This window comes from Muscardinus avellanarius, assembly GCF_963383645.1.
Source record: "Muscardinus avellanarius genome assembly, chromosome: 7".
In the NCBI taxonomy this organism is placed as follows: Eukaryota; Metazoa; Chordata; class Mammalia; order Rodentia; family Gliridae; genus Muscardinus; species Muscardinus avellanarius.
In genome coordinates, this window is record NC_137793.1 from 59,725,695 (window position 1) to 59,744,642 (window position 18,948).

Here is an 18,948-nt window from a genome sequence, read left to right on the forward strand (position 1 = left end):
GTTCCTGGGTTCAATCTCCAGTACCGCAAAAAATAAAATAAATCAAGTAGGGCCTCTTGAGTTCTAGGTTGAGCAAAAATTCCTTAATGTCCCAAATGTCAGAAGAATACTGTGGTTACATGTGAATTGTAGTAATCAGGCCAGTGCCTTGACTCCACTTGAAATGTCAGGAGTGTGCAGAACATAGTTTGTAGTTGGTAAACACTGCATCTTTCAGGTGGCACACAACTGGCCTTAAAGCCAATTCTGTTTAAGCTGTTAGGCTAGTCCTCCAAATTTTTTACTTATTTTTGTTATAATATATATTGGGCCTTGGTAAGCAGAGCACTAACTAATTCTGCTTAAGTCTTTTTCTAACAGTAGGCAGACTTTTATAGGATTTCAAAGTAGACAGAAAATGCTGTCAGTTTGTTTAGATTCATTTAAACAAATGTGAAAACTTTTCTACATTTTATCTTCCTCTCTGTGCCTAGCTCAGACGCTAGGTATGTCCTACTTAATAATTTTTTAGCACTTGATAGCATTTCATGGAAAATATTTTTAGGGCAAATACAAGAAAATTATGTAATACAGGGTTTACAGGTACATATAATAGTTACATGTGCTTTAATAAAATAAAATAGAAGATCTTAATGAAAGGTCTTTCTCATTGTAGTATAGTGTCTTTGAAATTGGTTGTAGAAATCTTACCTGGAACCATAGTTTATTCTGTTGTTTTCATGATATACTTACCTTCACTTAGAAACCCTCCAATGAACCTTGATTCATAAATTTTTTATGAAGTTAAAGAAAAAACATTTTACAGAGTGGACACATTAATTTTGTTTTGCATTTTACTAGATTGCAGTACAAGACCAATAAATTAAACCTAGGCAGTTCTGTTGCTAATTACACACAACTTCTCTTGAGTATCAGATATTCAAATCCATTTTATGAATATGGTAGAGAGAATAACAACTGTAAAACAAAGCAGTGTGCATGTAAGTGACTGTTAGCATGCATTTCAGAAAGGATAAATGCTCACCATATGGTACAATTACTGTGTCCAAGTTTTCAAATTAGCTTCTCTCATCCTCCTTATTACTGTCTTTAAAAAGAGAGGAAAAAACCCAACATGATTTATCTACTCTGCAGCAGAACTCTTGACGCAAAACAGCAGCCCAGTTCTGTCCAGTTTTTTTTTTTTCCTGTAGCATAATAGAGGCTGTCGGACTTTTTTATACTAATTACTGTGTGAGCCTCAGATGAACCCCCTTCAATTCACAGGGCTTTGTTAAGGGAGGAGCTGTCAATGTGTCTGCCCGTTTGCAGCTGTGCTGTGGCTTTAGCTTGCTTAACATTATGCTGCTTTTTAGACTTGACAGAAGGGATTTTTTTTTTTTTTTTTATTAAGGCAAAGCAGCCTTGTAGCGAAATGGTTTAAGCAGCTGCATTGTAGGGAAGCACAAAGAAGTTATTATTGTGTCTGTTGAGGGGGGTCGAGCGGAGGGGGAGATATTCGGCTGCTGTTGATGCCGATTGTTGACTTGCCATCTGCCAGATAGGGAGAAGAAAAAAATGACAGCTCCAGCAGGGTGTTCAAGAGGTTGTTTGGAGAGACGCATAAACATGTGCAGATGTCGAGCTGAATAATGGCTAGAACTTGAGACGTTTATGATGCTGCTGATGTTTGTGCATATACAGAATGAATGTATGTGTGGATTTGGTTAACCAAGGGTACATACTAATTATCATTGTTTTCCTGCATGCCCCCTCCCCTTATTGCGTTAATTAGTTTAGGGGTTTAATACTTCCTCTTCCCTCCCTTAGCCATGTCTGGTTTCAGAAAGGAACTTGTTCAAATGGCAATATAAACTTTTCTTACTTCTCCATATTGATGGTGGTAGCCTATTTGGTGACTTTTAGGTGTGGACAGGAGCTTTTAATGAAGTGATCAGTGAGTTCGAGTGTTTTGATCTTAATGCAGACATTTGCAGTTTAACAATAGGTAGTATTTAAACAAGTATTTGAAACTGATCTTACAGCCCACCACTAGGGGTGAGTTAAGAGAGAACCAAATTTATTTTACTGAGTAATTCCATAGTAAGATGGTCCTAGTTGTGAAATAGAGTTAGATAGTAACCTGGGCTTTGTGGTCAATAGTCTTTTCTTTTGGTTGCCTATGAGTCTATAAGTGATAGACCTACCTTTTCATCCGACACCAATGAGTTGTTTTCTATATTTCTTTCTGATTAATTTTTGATCATTAAATGTTAGAGATTTGATATACCTAAAATGCTTTTCAATGCTCTGATAATATTTATATGTAGATAGTAAGTAAATTTACTTAAATGTCTGTTTTATTGCTTTGGCCTTAAATGATTGAAAAAAATAACAATATTAGGTAAAAATTTTCAAATACTTTGTACAACACTTCTAATATATATATAATTCCAAAACTAACCACAGTGTGAATGGAATGACTAGGTGGAATGACTAGAACACGAGAAGTCTGCCTTTTCCCTCTCCTTGTCATTTGGATTTATATTACAAAAATGTTTGGAGAAGTGAAGATTGTTAATTTTGACTTTTTAATGAACACGTGCTGTCCTATGACATTTAAAGTTTTGCTTTATAATAATTAAGCCAGTTGTATAAAATTTGGCTGAAAGGCCAGTATACCAACAGAGGTTTAAGTCTAGAATAATATATTTTTGAAAGGATTCTTTTCTACTCTCCGTAAAGAAATAGAGTCAGGACTATCTAGAAAACTTTCTATCTCACTATCAATTTTTCCGGGAGTGCCTGATTCCTATTTGCTGGAAAGCCATGATAAAGAATCATTAGCTATGCTGGTCCTCCCCTTTGTCTCATAAATTTTATTTGGAAAGCTATGAATATGCCCATGTATTTGTGTGTAGAATTATGTACATACATTTATAGTTTAGAATAAGTCCTGATATTCCTGCTAAGTGTGGGGCAAGTAGCACACCATTTTTCAGGCAGAGGTATTGTTGAAGAGAGCCAATGACAGTGGTCAGAATATTAATTAACAGTAGACAGAAGCAAGCTGGTTAAAGCACACTCACCTGTCTATGCTTTAGTAGTCATAATTCTCATTTCTTCGGAGCTATTTGCAAATCTTATTAGTACTGGCAAGTATATCTAGTAAGTTGATTGAAGTATTAGAGGCAGAGTGTCATTGAAATCACACAGACTATATTTGCTTATTAATCTGGATAAGTGAACTTATGAAAGCCACTTAAAGAATTTGTGGTGAATTTCTTCATCTGTTAAAAGAAAGAAACAGTAACTACAATTGAAGGATCTTGAGAGGATTAAATGAGATAGTGTAAATAGAGTATCTGAAGCAAATTAAATAATAGCTGTTAATTGTGCTTCATTTTTGGAGTACTTGGTAAGCCCCTGACCATTGCAAAGTGAATGAATAGAATTCTAGAGGCCATTTAAAGGGATGATCACAGGTATAGGATTTAAAAAAAAAAAAACAAAAAACTTGTATTTAGTGAGTTTTTATGTTTTGTAAATCTGGAGGAAATCAGTTGCTTTAATTAAAGAGACTATGGAGAAAACTGTTAAATGTAATAAATAGTATGGAGGTGTGGTATGATGATGTCACTGATGATGATTTTGTTTTAAAATCATTTTCTATTTAAAAACTTCAAGTGGTGTGTGGTGACACATACTTGTAATCCCAGTACTTGGGAGGCTGTGAGAGGAGGATCGCAGGTTCACGGCCAGCCTCAGCTACTTAGTGAGGCCCTTTGCAACTTAATTAGACCTTGTTTCAAAATAAAGAATAAAAAATAAGGCTGTAAGTGTAGCTCAGAGGCAGAATGCCCTTGGGTTCAATCCCCAGTGCTGTAAAAAAAAAAAAAAAAAGAAAAGAAAAGAAAAGAAAAATAATAAAAACTCAGCATGAGCTTGCTGAAGATTTTGTCTTCTTTCAATTCAATATTAATCTCAGATTATTTTGGAGTTGTATTTTTTTTCTGCTATGGTCAATACTTAAGTTATATTTGGATTATAATTATTTTTAGATTGAGAACTTATAGTTTAAAATGCTATGGTTATAGTGAATAATATAAAACATGATGCTTGATCTTCTCATGGTGTTTTAAAATGTCATTTGATTGTCAGGACTCTTTATTTTGCAGATGATGAAACTCTTCTAGGGATGAAAGTGCTGAACAAACAGCAGTGTTTCCTTGGGGAGTAGAGAGGACCTGAGGGAGACATAAATCAGCAAGTGATAGTGGTGGCTCTTCAAGGTTTTTCCTTTTCATGGTTGTTTCTGATAGCAAGTCAGAAGCTGTTGTTCTTGGAGGAGCTGCCTAGTTCAATATTTCAGGGTTTTTGAGGACTGGGTGTAGTACCTAAGAAGTTCTATTTTGGTTTCAAAGATAAATTGGTTTATATACTAGAAAAATATATCTCACTTTGAAATGCAGTCCTAATCTCCTTTAAGGGAATTTAATGTTTAAGCCAGTATTCTGGAGCACAGATAATTATGCTTACCAAAAAAAAAAAAAAAAAAAAAAAGGCATTGGTAACAAAGAAGTGGGACCAACCCATAGCCAGTGAACTATTGTGTCTTGTTGAGGATGGAACTATTTAAAAATACTATGAAGACATTTTCACAAAAAGCTGTACTTAGTATATTTTCAGAATATAAAAATAAGCTATGAACTTTTAGCTTTAATGGTATATAGACATATTTGAATTGTGCCTCAGAAAAACTGAGCATGAATAGTAATTCTTAAAATTTTGGCCAGTATGTTGAAAACAGAAGAGTATTTCACTGTCTGACATATTCTTTAAGGCATCTTGCGAAATGTTTTGGCTTAAAATTTTTAATGTGTTTTAGTTTGAGAAAATCTGATTAAAGATGTTGGTAAACTTGGTAGCACTTTTTAGAACAGAAGATTAAGATACAAAGGCGGGAAAGGCATAAAGCGTGAGGTTTGTAATTTTTTGGCTAAGCAAGTCACTTATTTGTTTGAGACTAGAACATAGCATCAAAGTTCATAAGTTTATACTTTTAAGCAAAAGCGTGTGGAGTAGCAGCTGTTGTTTCCTGGCATCTTTCTGAAGAGATATTTTGACTGTGTGTGTGTGTGTGTGTGTGTGTGTGTGTGTGTGTGTGTGTGTGTTATATATACCTATATACGTGTATAGTATATAAGTGTATATGTAAAATATGTGTATAACATGTAAATTTATAATGTACATATAAATATATATAGAGAAATACACATATGCTTATATATAAAATATATGTGTATATGTTATAAGAGATTTTATAAAGTGACCTTCTTTCCCTTTTTTGCATTAATTGTATATTCAACAGTCAGTTAAGTTAGTTCATTGTATTTTTTGTTTTAGTAAAAAAGAATTTGAAATTTAAATATTTTTATTTGACCTTAAAATATTCATGGTATTTTATGCTTTTTTGAATAATCAAACTTGAATTCTAGTAATAGGATATTTCACAATCTACTCACGGTTATGCTAAATAATGACATAGTAAGTAATCACGAGTGGAGAATTAAGCCCTAAGTTATAGAAGCAAGAACTTTTATTAAAAGTAAATAACTCATTTTTACTAAATGGTAACCATAGATTTGTTGTTCATGTATTTATAATATTTGTATTTCTCTTCAGTCGATCACTTTCTCTAAGGTAGATGTTGTTTTGTTTGTGGAGTTAGTGGTGTGAAGTACAAATTTAGATGATCACTGGTTACTTTATGCATGAAAAGCTGGAATGAATAATAGATTTTTTTGTTGTTGTTCTTCAACATCCCATCACTGGATTTTTGAAGGTTAGTTATTAAGTGTCTTGCACAAGTCTTTAATAAGTGAATTGGGGAAAATTTTTTTCCTACCTTTTTTTTTTTAATGAAATAGGTACTTTGTGTAGAGAAGGAATAAAACCTCCAATATGCATTGGCTTAGATTGTAGAAAGTAAATTGACAATCCTTATACCATGAAAATATTTTTTACACTATTAGTCATTTATGAATACTCAGTGGGTGCTCTGACCCTACACTGCCAGTCTGTCCTTTGCATTATTTTTTATAAGTAAATGATTTGTAGCTAACAAGCTTATCAGCTGTTCCCTGCTTCTAAGAAGAAACCTTGGGACTAAATATTAATCTCTTCCATACTACTTTATTTTTACTGGGTGAATACAAGTTCTGATGTCCCATATTTTTGGAAAAAACAATTCACAGAGCATTAGAATGGAAACTTAAAGTATTTCACAGTGCAGAATCATTTTACTTTTTATTTCATTGTGTTTTGAATGACTTGCATGATGTGAGGCTTTCCTTCCTGATGTCTTGGTTTTAAGAAAATCTTTTAAAGTTAGTAGAAACATTTTAAAACAAGCAATATTATTATGCCTGTAGGGGTGTGTGTAGACAGTGAAGATGGAAATATTTATGTATAATGAGAAAATTATTCTCTTTTCATCTTTTAAGCTTTAACTTTTATAAAAGAATGATAGGTAAAGATTTTTCTGAAAATCCTGGCTGTGTCTTAGATAATACTGCCCTCAGAGGGCCGAGGTGAGTAAATTCATTTTTAAAACCCAGAGGCAGCTTTTCCGGGTTTGTGGGATCCACAAGCTAGTGTAAGAGAGATAGACTTACTTGAATTAATGAATGGTGTCTGATTTATGGTTGCATTTCTTTGACTTGTTTTGTTCTTTTAAAAGAAATGTTGACTATATCTGTTTACTTCAATTTGATGACTGCATTAACACATACTTAGTTCTTTCCTGAGAAAATGGTAACAGATAACTGACCTTAGATTGCCACATTCAGTTTACAAAGGGAATTAATAAATTACCTGGGAAAGTTACGATGATTTTACTTGAATCTATTTTACTTTTTGTATCTTTGATTGCAGATATTGTAGTATTCAAAATTATTTACAGCAACACTTCTAAGCATATAACAGCATTTACTGAAATGGAAGCATACATTTCTTTAGTTTTATAAACTTAGCATAATCACATTTTTAAAGTGTAAATCAAGAATAACTTCACTAGATATGCAATGGTTATATGAAGTACACTAAATTGTGAAATATATTTTCATTATTCCTAAGCACTTTTGTGTTCTAACATTAGCATATGTTTTAACATGTCTCAGAATTGAAATAGTTGAGATTAAACGGTGCCTAACATGTGCAGTAAGGAAAGCATTTGGAAAAAGCCTAATTTCAAAATCATGATATGCATCTTTTAGTTTTCTTTTTGTATATGGTAAGATTCTTATAAGATACTATGAAAGAAACATTGAAGTGAATTCAGTGAAATGTTTTTTTTTTAATCTTTCCATTGGAGGTACTTGATATTGAGTTGAGAAAGGATTTCTATGACAGTATTATTGATTTTTACCTAGAGATTTTAGTAGGTTAAGCATAAGTGATTCAGGCAAATTATCAACAGTGATAATGGTGAATGACCCCAGGGCGTAAGCAAAGTAAATGCAAAAATTGAAATTTTACCTGCAAAAAGCGGGTACTTACTGTGCTCCACTAATGTGGAACATCAGTAATCTAGACAAATAAAATTAACAAATTCCATTTTATTTTAAAAAGTGATTACTTTTTTTTTTTTTTTTTTTTTTTTTTTTGGCGTGTCTAGGGATGGAACCCAGGGGCATTTGACCTCCGAGCTACAACCCCTGGCCTATTTTTTATTCTTTATTTTGAAACCAGGTCTCACTGAGTTGCAGAGGGCCTGAGTAGCTGAGGCTGTCCACCAACCACGATCATCCGGTCTCAGCCTCCAGAATGCTGGGATTACAAGCGTGTGTCACCACACCTGGCTTAAAAACTTGATTTCTTTTATGTAGTCTATTATGTCTGGGGCTCTCACTAAATTTCTTCTGATTGGTTTTCTGGCCATACCCTGAGCTGCTCTGTCAGTTTACAACTGTTTTTGTGATGTGTGCTATGAGCCAGATGTTACTGTGTGTTTTATTTGTTAGTTTGATTAGTGTCCCATTTTCCAGAAGAGGAGGCTGAGTCACAGAGAGATGAGCTGCATTTTTGTTGCTCATGTAACTCATAGCTGGCAGAGCTGGCATTTGAACTGAGAGGTTCATTTCAGAGAGAGTGCTCAACCTGTGTAGATACCACTCAACCCTGAACATGTGAGCAGGGCGGAAGAGCAGGGTTTGGTTGATTTAAGTAGGTCTGCATTCTGGCCTTAGCTCTGTCCTTCCCCAGCCTTGCCCTGTGTCTCAGAGCCTCAGTGTGGCTCTGAAGAGAGGGTATTGCAGTGCCACCTCTCCGTGTTGCTGTGTAGAGTTCTCAGGTGAAGCCTGGGCACAGTGCTCAAAGATCCTCCAAGTTTCCTCTGTCACAGCACTTCCTTCTTTCACCACTCAGCTTGCTATGCTACAGGGCTCAACCATGTTCCTTTTGTAAAGGAAAACAAAGGAGAGAAAAGGAGAGTTAGGAAGGGTGTAGATTCACCCTCAGAATAACAGAGATCATGGTTTGATGCATTGTCATTTTAGGATCCCAAGCTCCTGAAAATTTCTTACAGGAGAGATTCATTGGCAAAAGTCTCTAAGGAAAAGCCCTATTCTGTTTCATTAACTTCTGTAAGGTAGTGATTTTAATATGGGATGGAATGGATGAGTGGATCCAACTACCTGAATTTCTTCAGATGCCACAGGCCTCCTGATCAGCAAGCACTGCATGCTAGTGTGTTGAGTTACTGTCACAGTGAGACACCATTGTTGTCCTATATTGTTTTCAACAGGTGTGTTTCAACTGAAAATGAAGTGAGCCCTTCAGGACTGTGCTATGGGGAGGGTTCTCTGAGAAAGCTTTAGTCCTTTTGATGACATTGGCAGCCTGTTGTGGACATATCGATATCATGTTTGATACTCATTGATGTTATTTACTGCAGTGGATATATAATTTAGGATATGACATTGATTTATATACTTGACATATTTATAATGTGATGAAATGGAAAGTATTTACAGCTGGGTGTGGAGGCACACGCTTGTAATCCCAGCATTCAGGAGGCTGAGACCTGAGGATCATGGTTCACGGACAGCCTCAGCTACTTAGTGAGGCCCTCTGCAACTCAGTGAGACCCGGTTTCAAAATAAAGAATGAAAAATAGGGCAGGGGGTGTAGCTTGGAGGTTGAATGCCACTGGGTTTTTGGCAGTCCCTAGACCTGCCAAAAAATAAAAATTAAAAAAAATTTAAAAAAGAGTATTTACAGTAAGAAAGTTATGAAATTTCTAATAAATTTTTTAAATAGGTCCATTTTTTATAGTAGTCTAAGATTCCATGACTATACTTTGTTAAAATAGTGTATGAATGACTTCCTGCTCCATGCAGTGTGGTGTGTGGAATTGGAGGTTTTTCCCTATAATGCAGAAATAGACTAGCAAGAAGACACTGCTTTTACCATCCACAAGGATGTGAGTATAAGCAAAATAGTCATTTACTCCTATTTAACCCAGTAGGAAGCAAGAGTACAGATTGAATAATTCTCCACAACATACCTACTGCTTTGTAAACTAATTTCATGATTTGTTCTTCATTAAATTGCCAAGATACTATTTTCTGTTGGCTAGTTTGTGTGGATTTTCATTCTCATTCATAGTTTCATTCTTACCCATTCATTCTAATTCATGTTCTCGCTCGCTCGCTCTCTCTCTCTCTCTCTCTCTCTCTCTCTCTCTCTGCTTTCCATTCAGAATAAAACTTATTTGACACTGTACTTCTATTAGTATATTCTTGTGATTAAAAACAATAATTTTAAAATACCACTTTTTGATTTAAAGTGTAATGTTTTCTAAAAACAAAGGGAACTAGGTTTTGATTAACCCATTTATAATAGCATGAAAATGCTTAAAGGTAGTTGGTAATGATGCAGTTTCTGGAAAACAAAAGAAAATTAAAATGCAGAGGAAGTACTGACACACCAGTCACCCTGAGGTCTTAGAGTTGGTTTTCTAATACCTTGTGGATTTGGTGCATAGGTATTTGTCTTCATCATTGCTTCAGCTGCAGAGCAGAACATGGATACCAGTCTTGTTTAGGAAATAGATATGGAGACTATACTTAATATAAAAATGACATGTTCATGCATTATGCAGTGGAGGCAAGATTTCTTGACTATAATGTACTTTTCAAAAGAATCATGAAGGAACAAATGTGGTGAAGCAGAGGAATGTGTATACATCTGGAAAGCTTTTAAAGCATTTTAGAAGCTCAGTGCAAAAGTACCAAAATTATAAACAACTTCCATGTGGCCAGCTGCAGTGGTAATATTGACCAGTCCTTGAGCAGGCAACCTCCCTGAAAAGGAGGGGTGTGGTACCTTGGAATCATCATGGCAGAAAACCAGAGTCCTTTCAGGAAGTATTGAAGGAGCCTATGTTGATAATCCTCCCAGTCCCTTCTGCCACAGCAGACCAGCAGATGCCAAGCACACTTTTTCAAGGCACACAGGAAATGATTTGGAAATGCCATGGAACAGGAGATGTAACCATCAGTCATTGATATCCTTGGCTCTTCAAGAATGAATAAAGAAGCCAGGTGTGGTGGCACACGCTTGTAATCCAAGCATTTGGGAGGCTGAGACCTGAGGATCGTGGTTTGCAGACAGCCTCAGCGACTTAGGCTCTCTGCAACTCAGTGAGACCCTGTTTCAAAATAAAGAATACAAAATTGGGTATGGGGTGTAGTTTGGAGGTCAGATGCCTCTGGGTTCCATCCCCACCTGAAAAGAGATTTTCATTTTGAGGATTTGGGGTTTTTTTTTGGGGGGGGGGGAAGGTAGCAAATAAGGGTCTCTTTGTGTTGCTCAGGCTGGCCTTGAACTCCTAAGCTGAAGTGGTCCTTCTGAAGGGCTGGGGCTATGGATATATGCCTCTAGCTTCATGATTAATTAAAGCTGCATAATTTGTCTTTGGTGTTGTATTTTTCACAGCTCTGAATATTAGACTTTATGGACTATCCCTCAGTCTGTCATTCTTGAGTTGGACCATTCCTGTATCATTCATTTTCAGATAAAAGAATGTATCAAAGCCCATTTTAACCTAATTTTAAGTAAATGTTTAAAAAAAAAGGCATATTTCATGACCTGTGATGCTTACTTGGCAGCTTCTTAGAACAAGTGGTCTGGGCAGGAACCTGTAGTGTTTTGGGCATGTTTTGTAGACGGCTCCCAAATTTCTGATATTATTCAGACTAACACATCCAAAGCTGGTTGATGACAGTTGGTCAAAGACATTGCATCGATGTCACAATAGAATTTAGCACATTTAATTTACCCAAGGGCAAGGAAAAAACCTTTGAAAGAGTAAGAGGGAAATGATAACCTAAAATTTTCAGTTTGCAGAAGCTGGAAAATCTAAACAATATATATTTAACAAGTGCAAAACACCTAAATTTTAAAAGTGTATTTTATATTTTTTTCTGGGCATTTGAAAGATTATTATGCTGCTTTGTTGCAATGTAAATAGTATAAAATAAAATCCTCAGGATTATTTTCAATACCTCTGTAATATAGGATGATGATAAGGTCAGTGAAAGACACATTTCTCACCAAAAGACATAAACAGGCTGTGTCTTAGAACTATTGGACTCTTTATATAAAAATGTAACAGGAAACTTTAAGCAATGAAGATTCTTACTGTATTCATCATCATGCATTTATTCTGTAAGTATATTTGGCTACAAGATAGATGTATCACACAATTATGAATTATATATTTAGTACTTATTTGTAGTGCTAATATTTATTTATGAAACCCAGTAGTGGAAAAACAATTGACCATATTTTTAAGGTAGCTCAGATGTGTAAATTTGGATGGTATATGTTAACAAATAACTAAATATTTACTATATTATGAACCATAAATTAAATAGATTTTATGCTGAGATTAACATTAAATCCATTTGTCTTAGGGAAAGCTTGACCCTTAAAAACTTTAAGAGTATTGTTAAGATAGTTTCTTAAAGCTTTTAAATTATTTTTACTGAAAGCTGCCATGTTTGGGTGTGATTATGTACCTGTAGTCTCAGCTGTTTAGGAGGGCAGGTTGGGAAGATTGTGCTCAAGCCTAGGAATTGGACACCAGCCTGGGTAACACAAGGAAACACCATCTAAAAATATATGTATATGTATATGTATATGTATATGTATATGTATATGTATATGTATATACACAGATATATACACTATATATACACATATAAAAATATATACATACACACATACACATACCTACATATGTGAGGAAAAATATAATATATATTAGAGAGATCTATGACTTTTGGTCTTTTGTTTGGGAGACTTAAAGAAAAAAGAACTATAGCCGGGTGTGGTGACTTGTGATACTGGTGCTTGGGAGGCTGAAACAGGAAGATCACAGGTTCGCTACTTAGGCCCACAACTTAAACTCTGTTTCAAAAAATAAAGGATAGGAAATAGGGCCGAGGATATATTTTGGAAATAGAATGCACCTGGGTTCAATCCCCAGTACTTCCCAAAAAAAACGTAAAAATATTAATCAGATTTATGCCATGTTTAGATATTTCATAGCCTTCTCATTTCTTTAGGTAAAATTGTTTTATATGCCTGCCACTAGCTAAATAGACTTCATTGATATTTATTGTTACCTTATTTATGTAAATACTAGAATAAGTTTAATACTGATTATAAATTTTATCATAATTAGTAATGGCATTATTTAATAAGAAAATCTACTTAAATGTGCCATATAATATTCTAAGAGTTACATATGATGCCTCTACAAGTACTTTTTGGTACTGTTATGATTCCTGTTTTTCATACAAGCAGAGAGGGTAAGTTCATGCAGCTAATAAATAGTATAGTCAAGAGTCATACATAAGTTGTGTGCTCCCAAATTATTGCTCTTATATATATGTATGTATATATATATTTTTTTCAATACTGGGGATTGAACCCAGGGGCATTGTACCTCCAAGCTACATCCCTAGCCCTATTTTCATTCTTTATTTTTGTAGCAGGGCTCTCAATTATGGAGGGCTTCACTAAGTATCTGAGGCTTGCCGCAAACCTGTGATCCTCCTGTCTCTCTGCCTCAAGTACTTAAGTCCTAGAATTACAATCCTGTGCTCCCATGCCTGGCTTACCTGAGATTTTTTTTTTTTTTTTTTTTTTTTTGGTGGTGGTGGTGGTAGTGGTGGTACTGGGGGTGGAACCCAGAGGCTTTCCTCTGGGCTATACTCCTAGACCTATTTTATATTTTATTTGGAAACAGGGTCTCACTAAGTTGCTGAGAGCCTCACTAAGTAGCTGAGGCTGGCTTCAAACCTGTGTGATCTTCCTGTCTCAGCCTCCCAAGCGCACGGATTACAAGCATGCGCCACCACGCCTGGCTTACCTGAGAATTTTAATGATGAGATGGAATAAGGAAAAAAAAATGAAGCCTAAATTTGACTTTATTTAACTCATTAATCACAACAATTTGTTGTAATTTATATTACACAAATAGAATTTATTTGAAATAAGATTTGTTTTGAAAATTATTTGAATGTTATTTTACTAAATATGCACTAAGAGTAGATGCCATATATTCATTTTTTCCTCGGTTGTACAAAGACATATCCTAAACTTTAGCTTGTGATTAGGTTATAAACATATCCTAAACATGGAAATAAAATACAAAATCCCAATATTCCCAGGGAGATTAAGCTTATAATTGTTTCAGCTTTATGATAAGACAGCAATGCCTCTTCCTGATACATGTTTGAAAATGCTTCTAGCTGGGCGTGGTGGCGCACACTTGTCATCCCAGCATTTGGGAGGTTGAGACTGGAGGATCTTGGTTCGCGGACAGCCTCAACTACTTAGGCCCTTTGCAACTCAGTGAGACCCAGTTTCAAAATAAAGAATAAAAAATAGGGAAGGGGGTGTAGCTTGGAGGTCAAATGCTCCTGGGTTCCACAGACCCACACACACAAAAAAGAAAATGTTTTCTGCCCTTTTCCTGAAAGAGTAAGTAGATTTTGAAGCCTATGACATAACAGTATGATTGGCCATTAGTAACCTAGAAAGCTATACTTCATGTATGTATTAGACCAGAATTTTAGGGTTTTTTTTTTTTGCTATACAAACTATTGATAACTAGTCTTTTACTTTCTTTGCATTTTACATTTAAAAAGTAACATACTTTTAAGATGATGAACATTGTTTAATTAGATTCTAAATGGTCATGATTTTATGGGATTTGTGAATAAAAGGTACTACAGTTTAATAGGTTTCTTTTCAATTTTACTGTGTTTGTATTTGCTTTGACATAAGTTGATGCATGTAATGTGTATTTAGTGTATTTTGGTTTAACATTAAGACAGTTGAGGATAGGTCTCTCCTCGGTGAATGAGAACTACTTCAGCATTCTCAGTGGGCATGTTCTTCACCTCACTTGTGACTTTCTGCCTCTCATCATGAAGTTAGAGTTAGGACCAAGTTCTGAATCACATATTTGACAGCACAGTGCACTGATGAGAACAATAGGCTGAGTATGTCTATAGTCCTTTACATTCGAGTATCTTCAACAAATACAGTCACTTTCTAATTAATCTAGATGAAAGATCATATGCTTTATTAGTGTCCTAGGGCCACTGTAACAAGTTACAATAAAGTAGATGGCTTAAAACACCAAACATTTAATCTCTGCAGTTCTGGAAGCCAGAAGTCAGAAAACACGGTGTGAACATTATTCCTCTGAAGACTCAATAGAAGAATCCTTCCCTTGTTTCTTCTAGCTTCTGGTGGCTCCAGGAATTCCTTGGCTTGTAGTGTACCATTCCAATCTTTACCTCCATGGTCATATGTTAAACCCATGGTCTTTATGTCAGATCTTCTCTTAGAAGGACATTTTGTATGCTGGGTGTGGTGGCATACACTTGTAATCCCAGTACCTGGAAGACTAAAACAAGAGTATCACAGGTTCGCGGCCAACCTCAGCTACTTAGGCCCTCTGCAACTTAGTGAGACCATTTCAAAATAAAGAATAAAATAGGGTTGGGGTGTAGCTCAGAGGTAGAATGCCTCCGGGTTCAGTCCCCTGTATCCCCCCCACAAAGTGGTACATGCATTGATAAGACTACCCTGGAGGTGATAGATCCATGAATAAGGGTGAAAGGCATGGCAGGTAGAGAGGGGGTCAGCAGTCAGAGCCTAGCAGGATGTTAGGTGTAAGATGCTGATGGTCAGCTTTGGGTTAGGCTGACCAAGGGAGACATGTGAAGTCCATATGGACCTAGTTACTGAGAGAATAGGGAGCAGGTGACATCAATGCCAGATTTTTGCTTGGTCAAGAGAAGCTGATTTTTAGCAAAAGTTGAACTGTTTTTAGTTTTTTGGTTTTGGTACTAGGGATTGAACCCAGAGGTATTCTACCTCCAAATTACACTGACAGCCTGATTTTGGAAACAGGGTCTCACTAGGTTGCTTGCTAAATTACCCAGGCTAGCTTTGAACCTGCAGTTCTCCTGTCTCAGCCTCTCAAGTACTGGGATTACAAGTGTATACTACCATGCCTGGCTATTTTCAATTTTCTTTCTTTTCTTTTCTTTCTTTTCCCTTCTCTTCTCTTCTCTTCTCTTCTCTTCTCTTCTCTTCTCTTCTCTTCTCTCTTTTGTAAAAAAAAAAAAAAAAATACCCAATGAAAAATAGGAAAATGAGACCAGAAAGCTGCTCATTTCTTTTGGTGCTGTGGAGCAACTCTATAATTTAAAATTAGGAAGAGTGTTTGGTAGGTAGATGCTTATATACAAATCTAATAAAGTACATGTTTTTTGGCTATTATATCATGGCAAATGTACCATGTGTTCTTAACATGTTTGTATGCATATATGTGAGTTTATGTATGGTTTTAAGTCTTCTTAACTCATTTTATCTTCTTGAATTACAGTGTTGTATGAAGGGTTTGTTTCCTATGAACAAGTTATAGTCAAGATTTAATAAAGAAAATTAGATTTTTCTTTCCATTAAAAAAATTACACACTCAGTGGCACATGGAAGAGAAACATCTATTTCATATTCCTCTTCTGAGGAGTGTTTTTCATTGACATTCATAGATACTGTGTGGCTAATTTACCAAGACTTTTAAAACTGGATGGTAATATCCTCTAACAGCCACCAGATAAGATGAAAAACTGAACAAAATGTGCTCAGATGAATGATTCTCTGAAGGAATAATGGCGCAAATGAATTATCAAAATGTGAAATCATTAAAAACAAAACATGTTTGGGTTTTTATTGAGTCTTAATTGTAGGCTTATGTATTTTCTTTTGTAAGCTAAGCTAAAAGAAAATTGCCTAACTAAATTTTTGAAGGCCAGTGTTGTGGGACATATATTGTGTCATAATTTATTTTTTTCGTAAAAGCTGCTTTTCTTTTTTTCCCCAACATTAACATGCATGCTTTCCTCATGTAGGAGAATATATAAAAAACTGGAGGCCAAGATACTTCCTTTTGAAGACAGATGGCTCATTCATAGGATATAAAGAGAAACCTCAAGATGTGGACTTACCTTATCCCCTCAACAACTTCTCAGTGGCAAGTAAGTATGTTAATGTTGTTGATAAGCATTTACTTTCAGCTTTGATATAATTTCAATTTCTTAGCATAGCAATTATCAATAATACATGATCTTATACAATGAATATAGCTTCACTTTTTTCATATTTAGAATTTGGATGCAATAAATGCATTTTAGTTTAAAAGAATGATAGCACTGTCCTGTGGATGTTAGTTAAGAAAAATATTCCTTTTCCCTACCAAAATACTTAATAGATGTTAATAACTTTGTTGCAGTAGGAAATTGTTTTTTAGATTCTTTTCCTAATTGATATAATATCTTGCATTTTGTATTGACTTAACATATTTTCATTCTAAAGGAATGGGAAACATTTCTGTGAAAGTGATGGAAATGATGTTTTAAACCTCTAGCAGCATACTTTTTCATGTCCCACATAAAGCCATGTATTTTCTTAGTTTGTCCAGTTTACTAGCAATTGTATTGGTTTGTGTGAAATATTTTATAAAAATGCAGAATTCCTGTATGTGCTGATCAAAATGCAGTGTTTTTTGACCTTTTGAAATGTCACACCCAACAAGGGTTAAAAACATACTTTAACCCTAGGTCAACATCTGCTCCAACACTTCCACTAGCAGAGGCTAAAATGAATGCTGTACTCTTAGGGAGAGAGCCTGTGTAGTAACTTGACAGTCCGCTTATCCATGCAATAAATAATAGTTGACATCTTTAAACTTTACTTGTACACAAAGTATTTGTTGGTACCTGACTTAAACTAACAAGTAAAGTTGTAAACAGCTCCTTAGTTTTTAGGAGTAATGTTAACTTGAGTCCTACAATAAATAAATTACTTTAAGTTTATTGTATTTAAAACTTATTGTCACCTTAAATTCTATAAATAATAACTACCTAAGAATAATGAATCTAGTAAAGGGGATACTGTCAAAGAAATGGTCCAAACTTCAGCTTTGGCAAGCCTACAAGTGTGGGCAATTCTTCCACATACTCTGATCTTTCTTCATCAGCATAGCAGAAACACTGGAATTCTATAGTTTTGGGATTCTGTAAGAATTAAGATTAATTAGTCAGTAGAAGTTAAACAAAAATAGAAGAGAAGGATATTCCAGGAAGAAAGTGACAAGAAATGTTTTATGAGGCATTAAACGAAGGCAAGACAAGATTAATTTGCTCTTAGTCTCTTTTACACTAAGTTTTTTTAGTTAATGTGTATGAAAATATTTAAATATTATGTAAACTATAATGAAATCGTTTATGATATATAAAATATATGTCATATATATTTGGGGGGCAGAACTGGGGATTGAACCAAGGGGCATTCTACCTCTGAGCTATACTTCTATTTTTTATTCATTTTAAAACAGGGTCTCACTAAGTAGCTGAGGCTGGCCTCGAACATGCAGTTCTCCTGTCTCAGCCTATCAAATACTGGGATTACAAGAGTATGCCTCCACACCAGACTAGTGTATTTTTTAATAAGAAAAAATTAAAAGTTTTTTCTAAGGTATGCTGGAAAATGTTATATATACACATATCCTTTTGATACTTAAAATTGGAGTCTCTTATTTTTCTACTAATTCAAATATAATTTATGTGAATTTAATAAAATTTTGCCAAAATAAACATTTTACCCATATAAAAAAAAATAGAGTGTGAGAACTGGAAGTGATTTTAGATTTGATCTTTTTTAATCTTCATTAAATTTGAATTCCTTCTCGTCTCATACAATTTTTTCCAAAAAGATAGTCTATATTTATTGTTTATACTTCTTCTTTTTTTTTTTTTTTGGTGGTTCTGGGGTTCCTGGAAGCCCTTCTTCCTCTGGGCTACACTCCCAGACCTATTTTATATTTTTGAAACAGGGTCTCTTACGCCAGCGCAGCTGGCTTCAAACCTGCGCGATCCTCCTGTCTCCGCCTCCCAAGCGCGGGGATTACAAGCGTGCGCCACCACGCCCGGCTATTGTTTATACTTCTAACCACTGCTTTCTCCCTTATGTACTTGTTTGAAACCATTTTTATTATTTCTCTCTTTTTGGAGGAGGGGATTGCTGGGGATTTAACCCAGGGGCATTCTACCTCTGAATTACACCCCAGGACTATTTTATTTTTAATTAGGAAACAAAGTCTTACTAAATTGCTATGACTGGCTTCAAACCTGCGCTCTTACTGTCTCAGCCTCTGAAAAACTGGTATTATAAGCCACCACTGGGCCTGACTTTGAAAGGCTTTTAATGAATTCTCCAGTGGTTGCCTAATTTCTTATGTAGAAGAAAAGAAATTCTTTTTTTCTTCCCATGTTAAGTTAATGGCTGAGGTCCTATAATCAAAGTTCAATTAACTAG

The 18,948-nt window shown here is 35.1% G+C and overlaps 1 protein-coding gene across 2 annotated transcripts in view; it reads left to right on the forward strand.

The window, feature by feature from the left end:
- The window catches only part of AKT3 (AKT serine/threonine kinase 3), a gene marked incomplete at both ends in the record, with an annotated part of 284,201 nt that overhangs the window by 95,989 nt on the left and 169,264 nt on the right, over positions 1–18,948 (forward strand). For both annotated transcript variants that reach the window (XM_080698324.1, XM_080698323.1), the window contains one exon: positions 16,485–16,610. In XM_080698324.1, the coding sequence (XP_080554450.1) occupies positions 16,485–16,610 (126 nt within the window). The remainder of the gene's footprint in view (positions 1–16,484; positions 16,611–18,948) is intronic.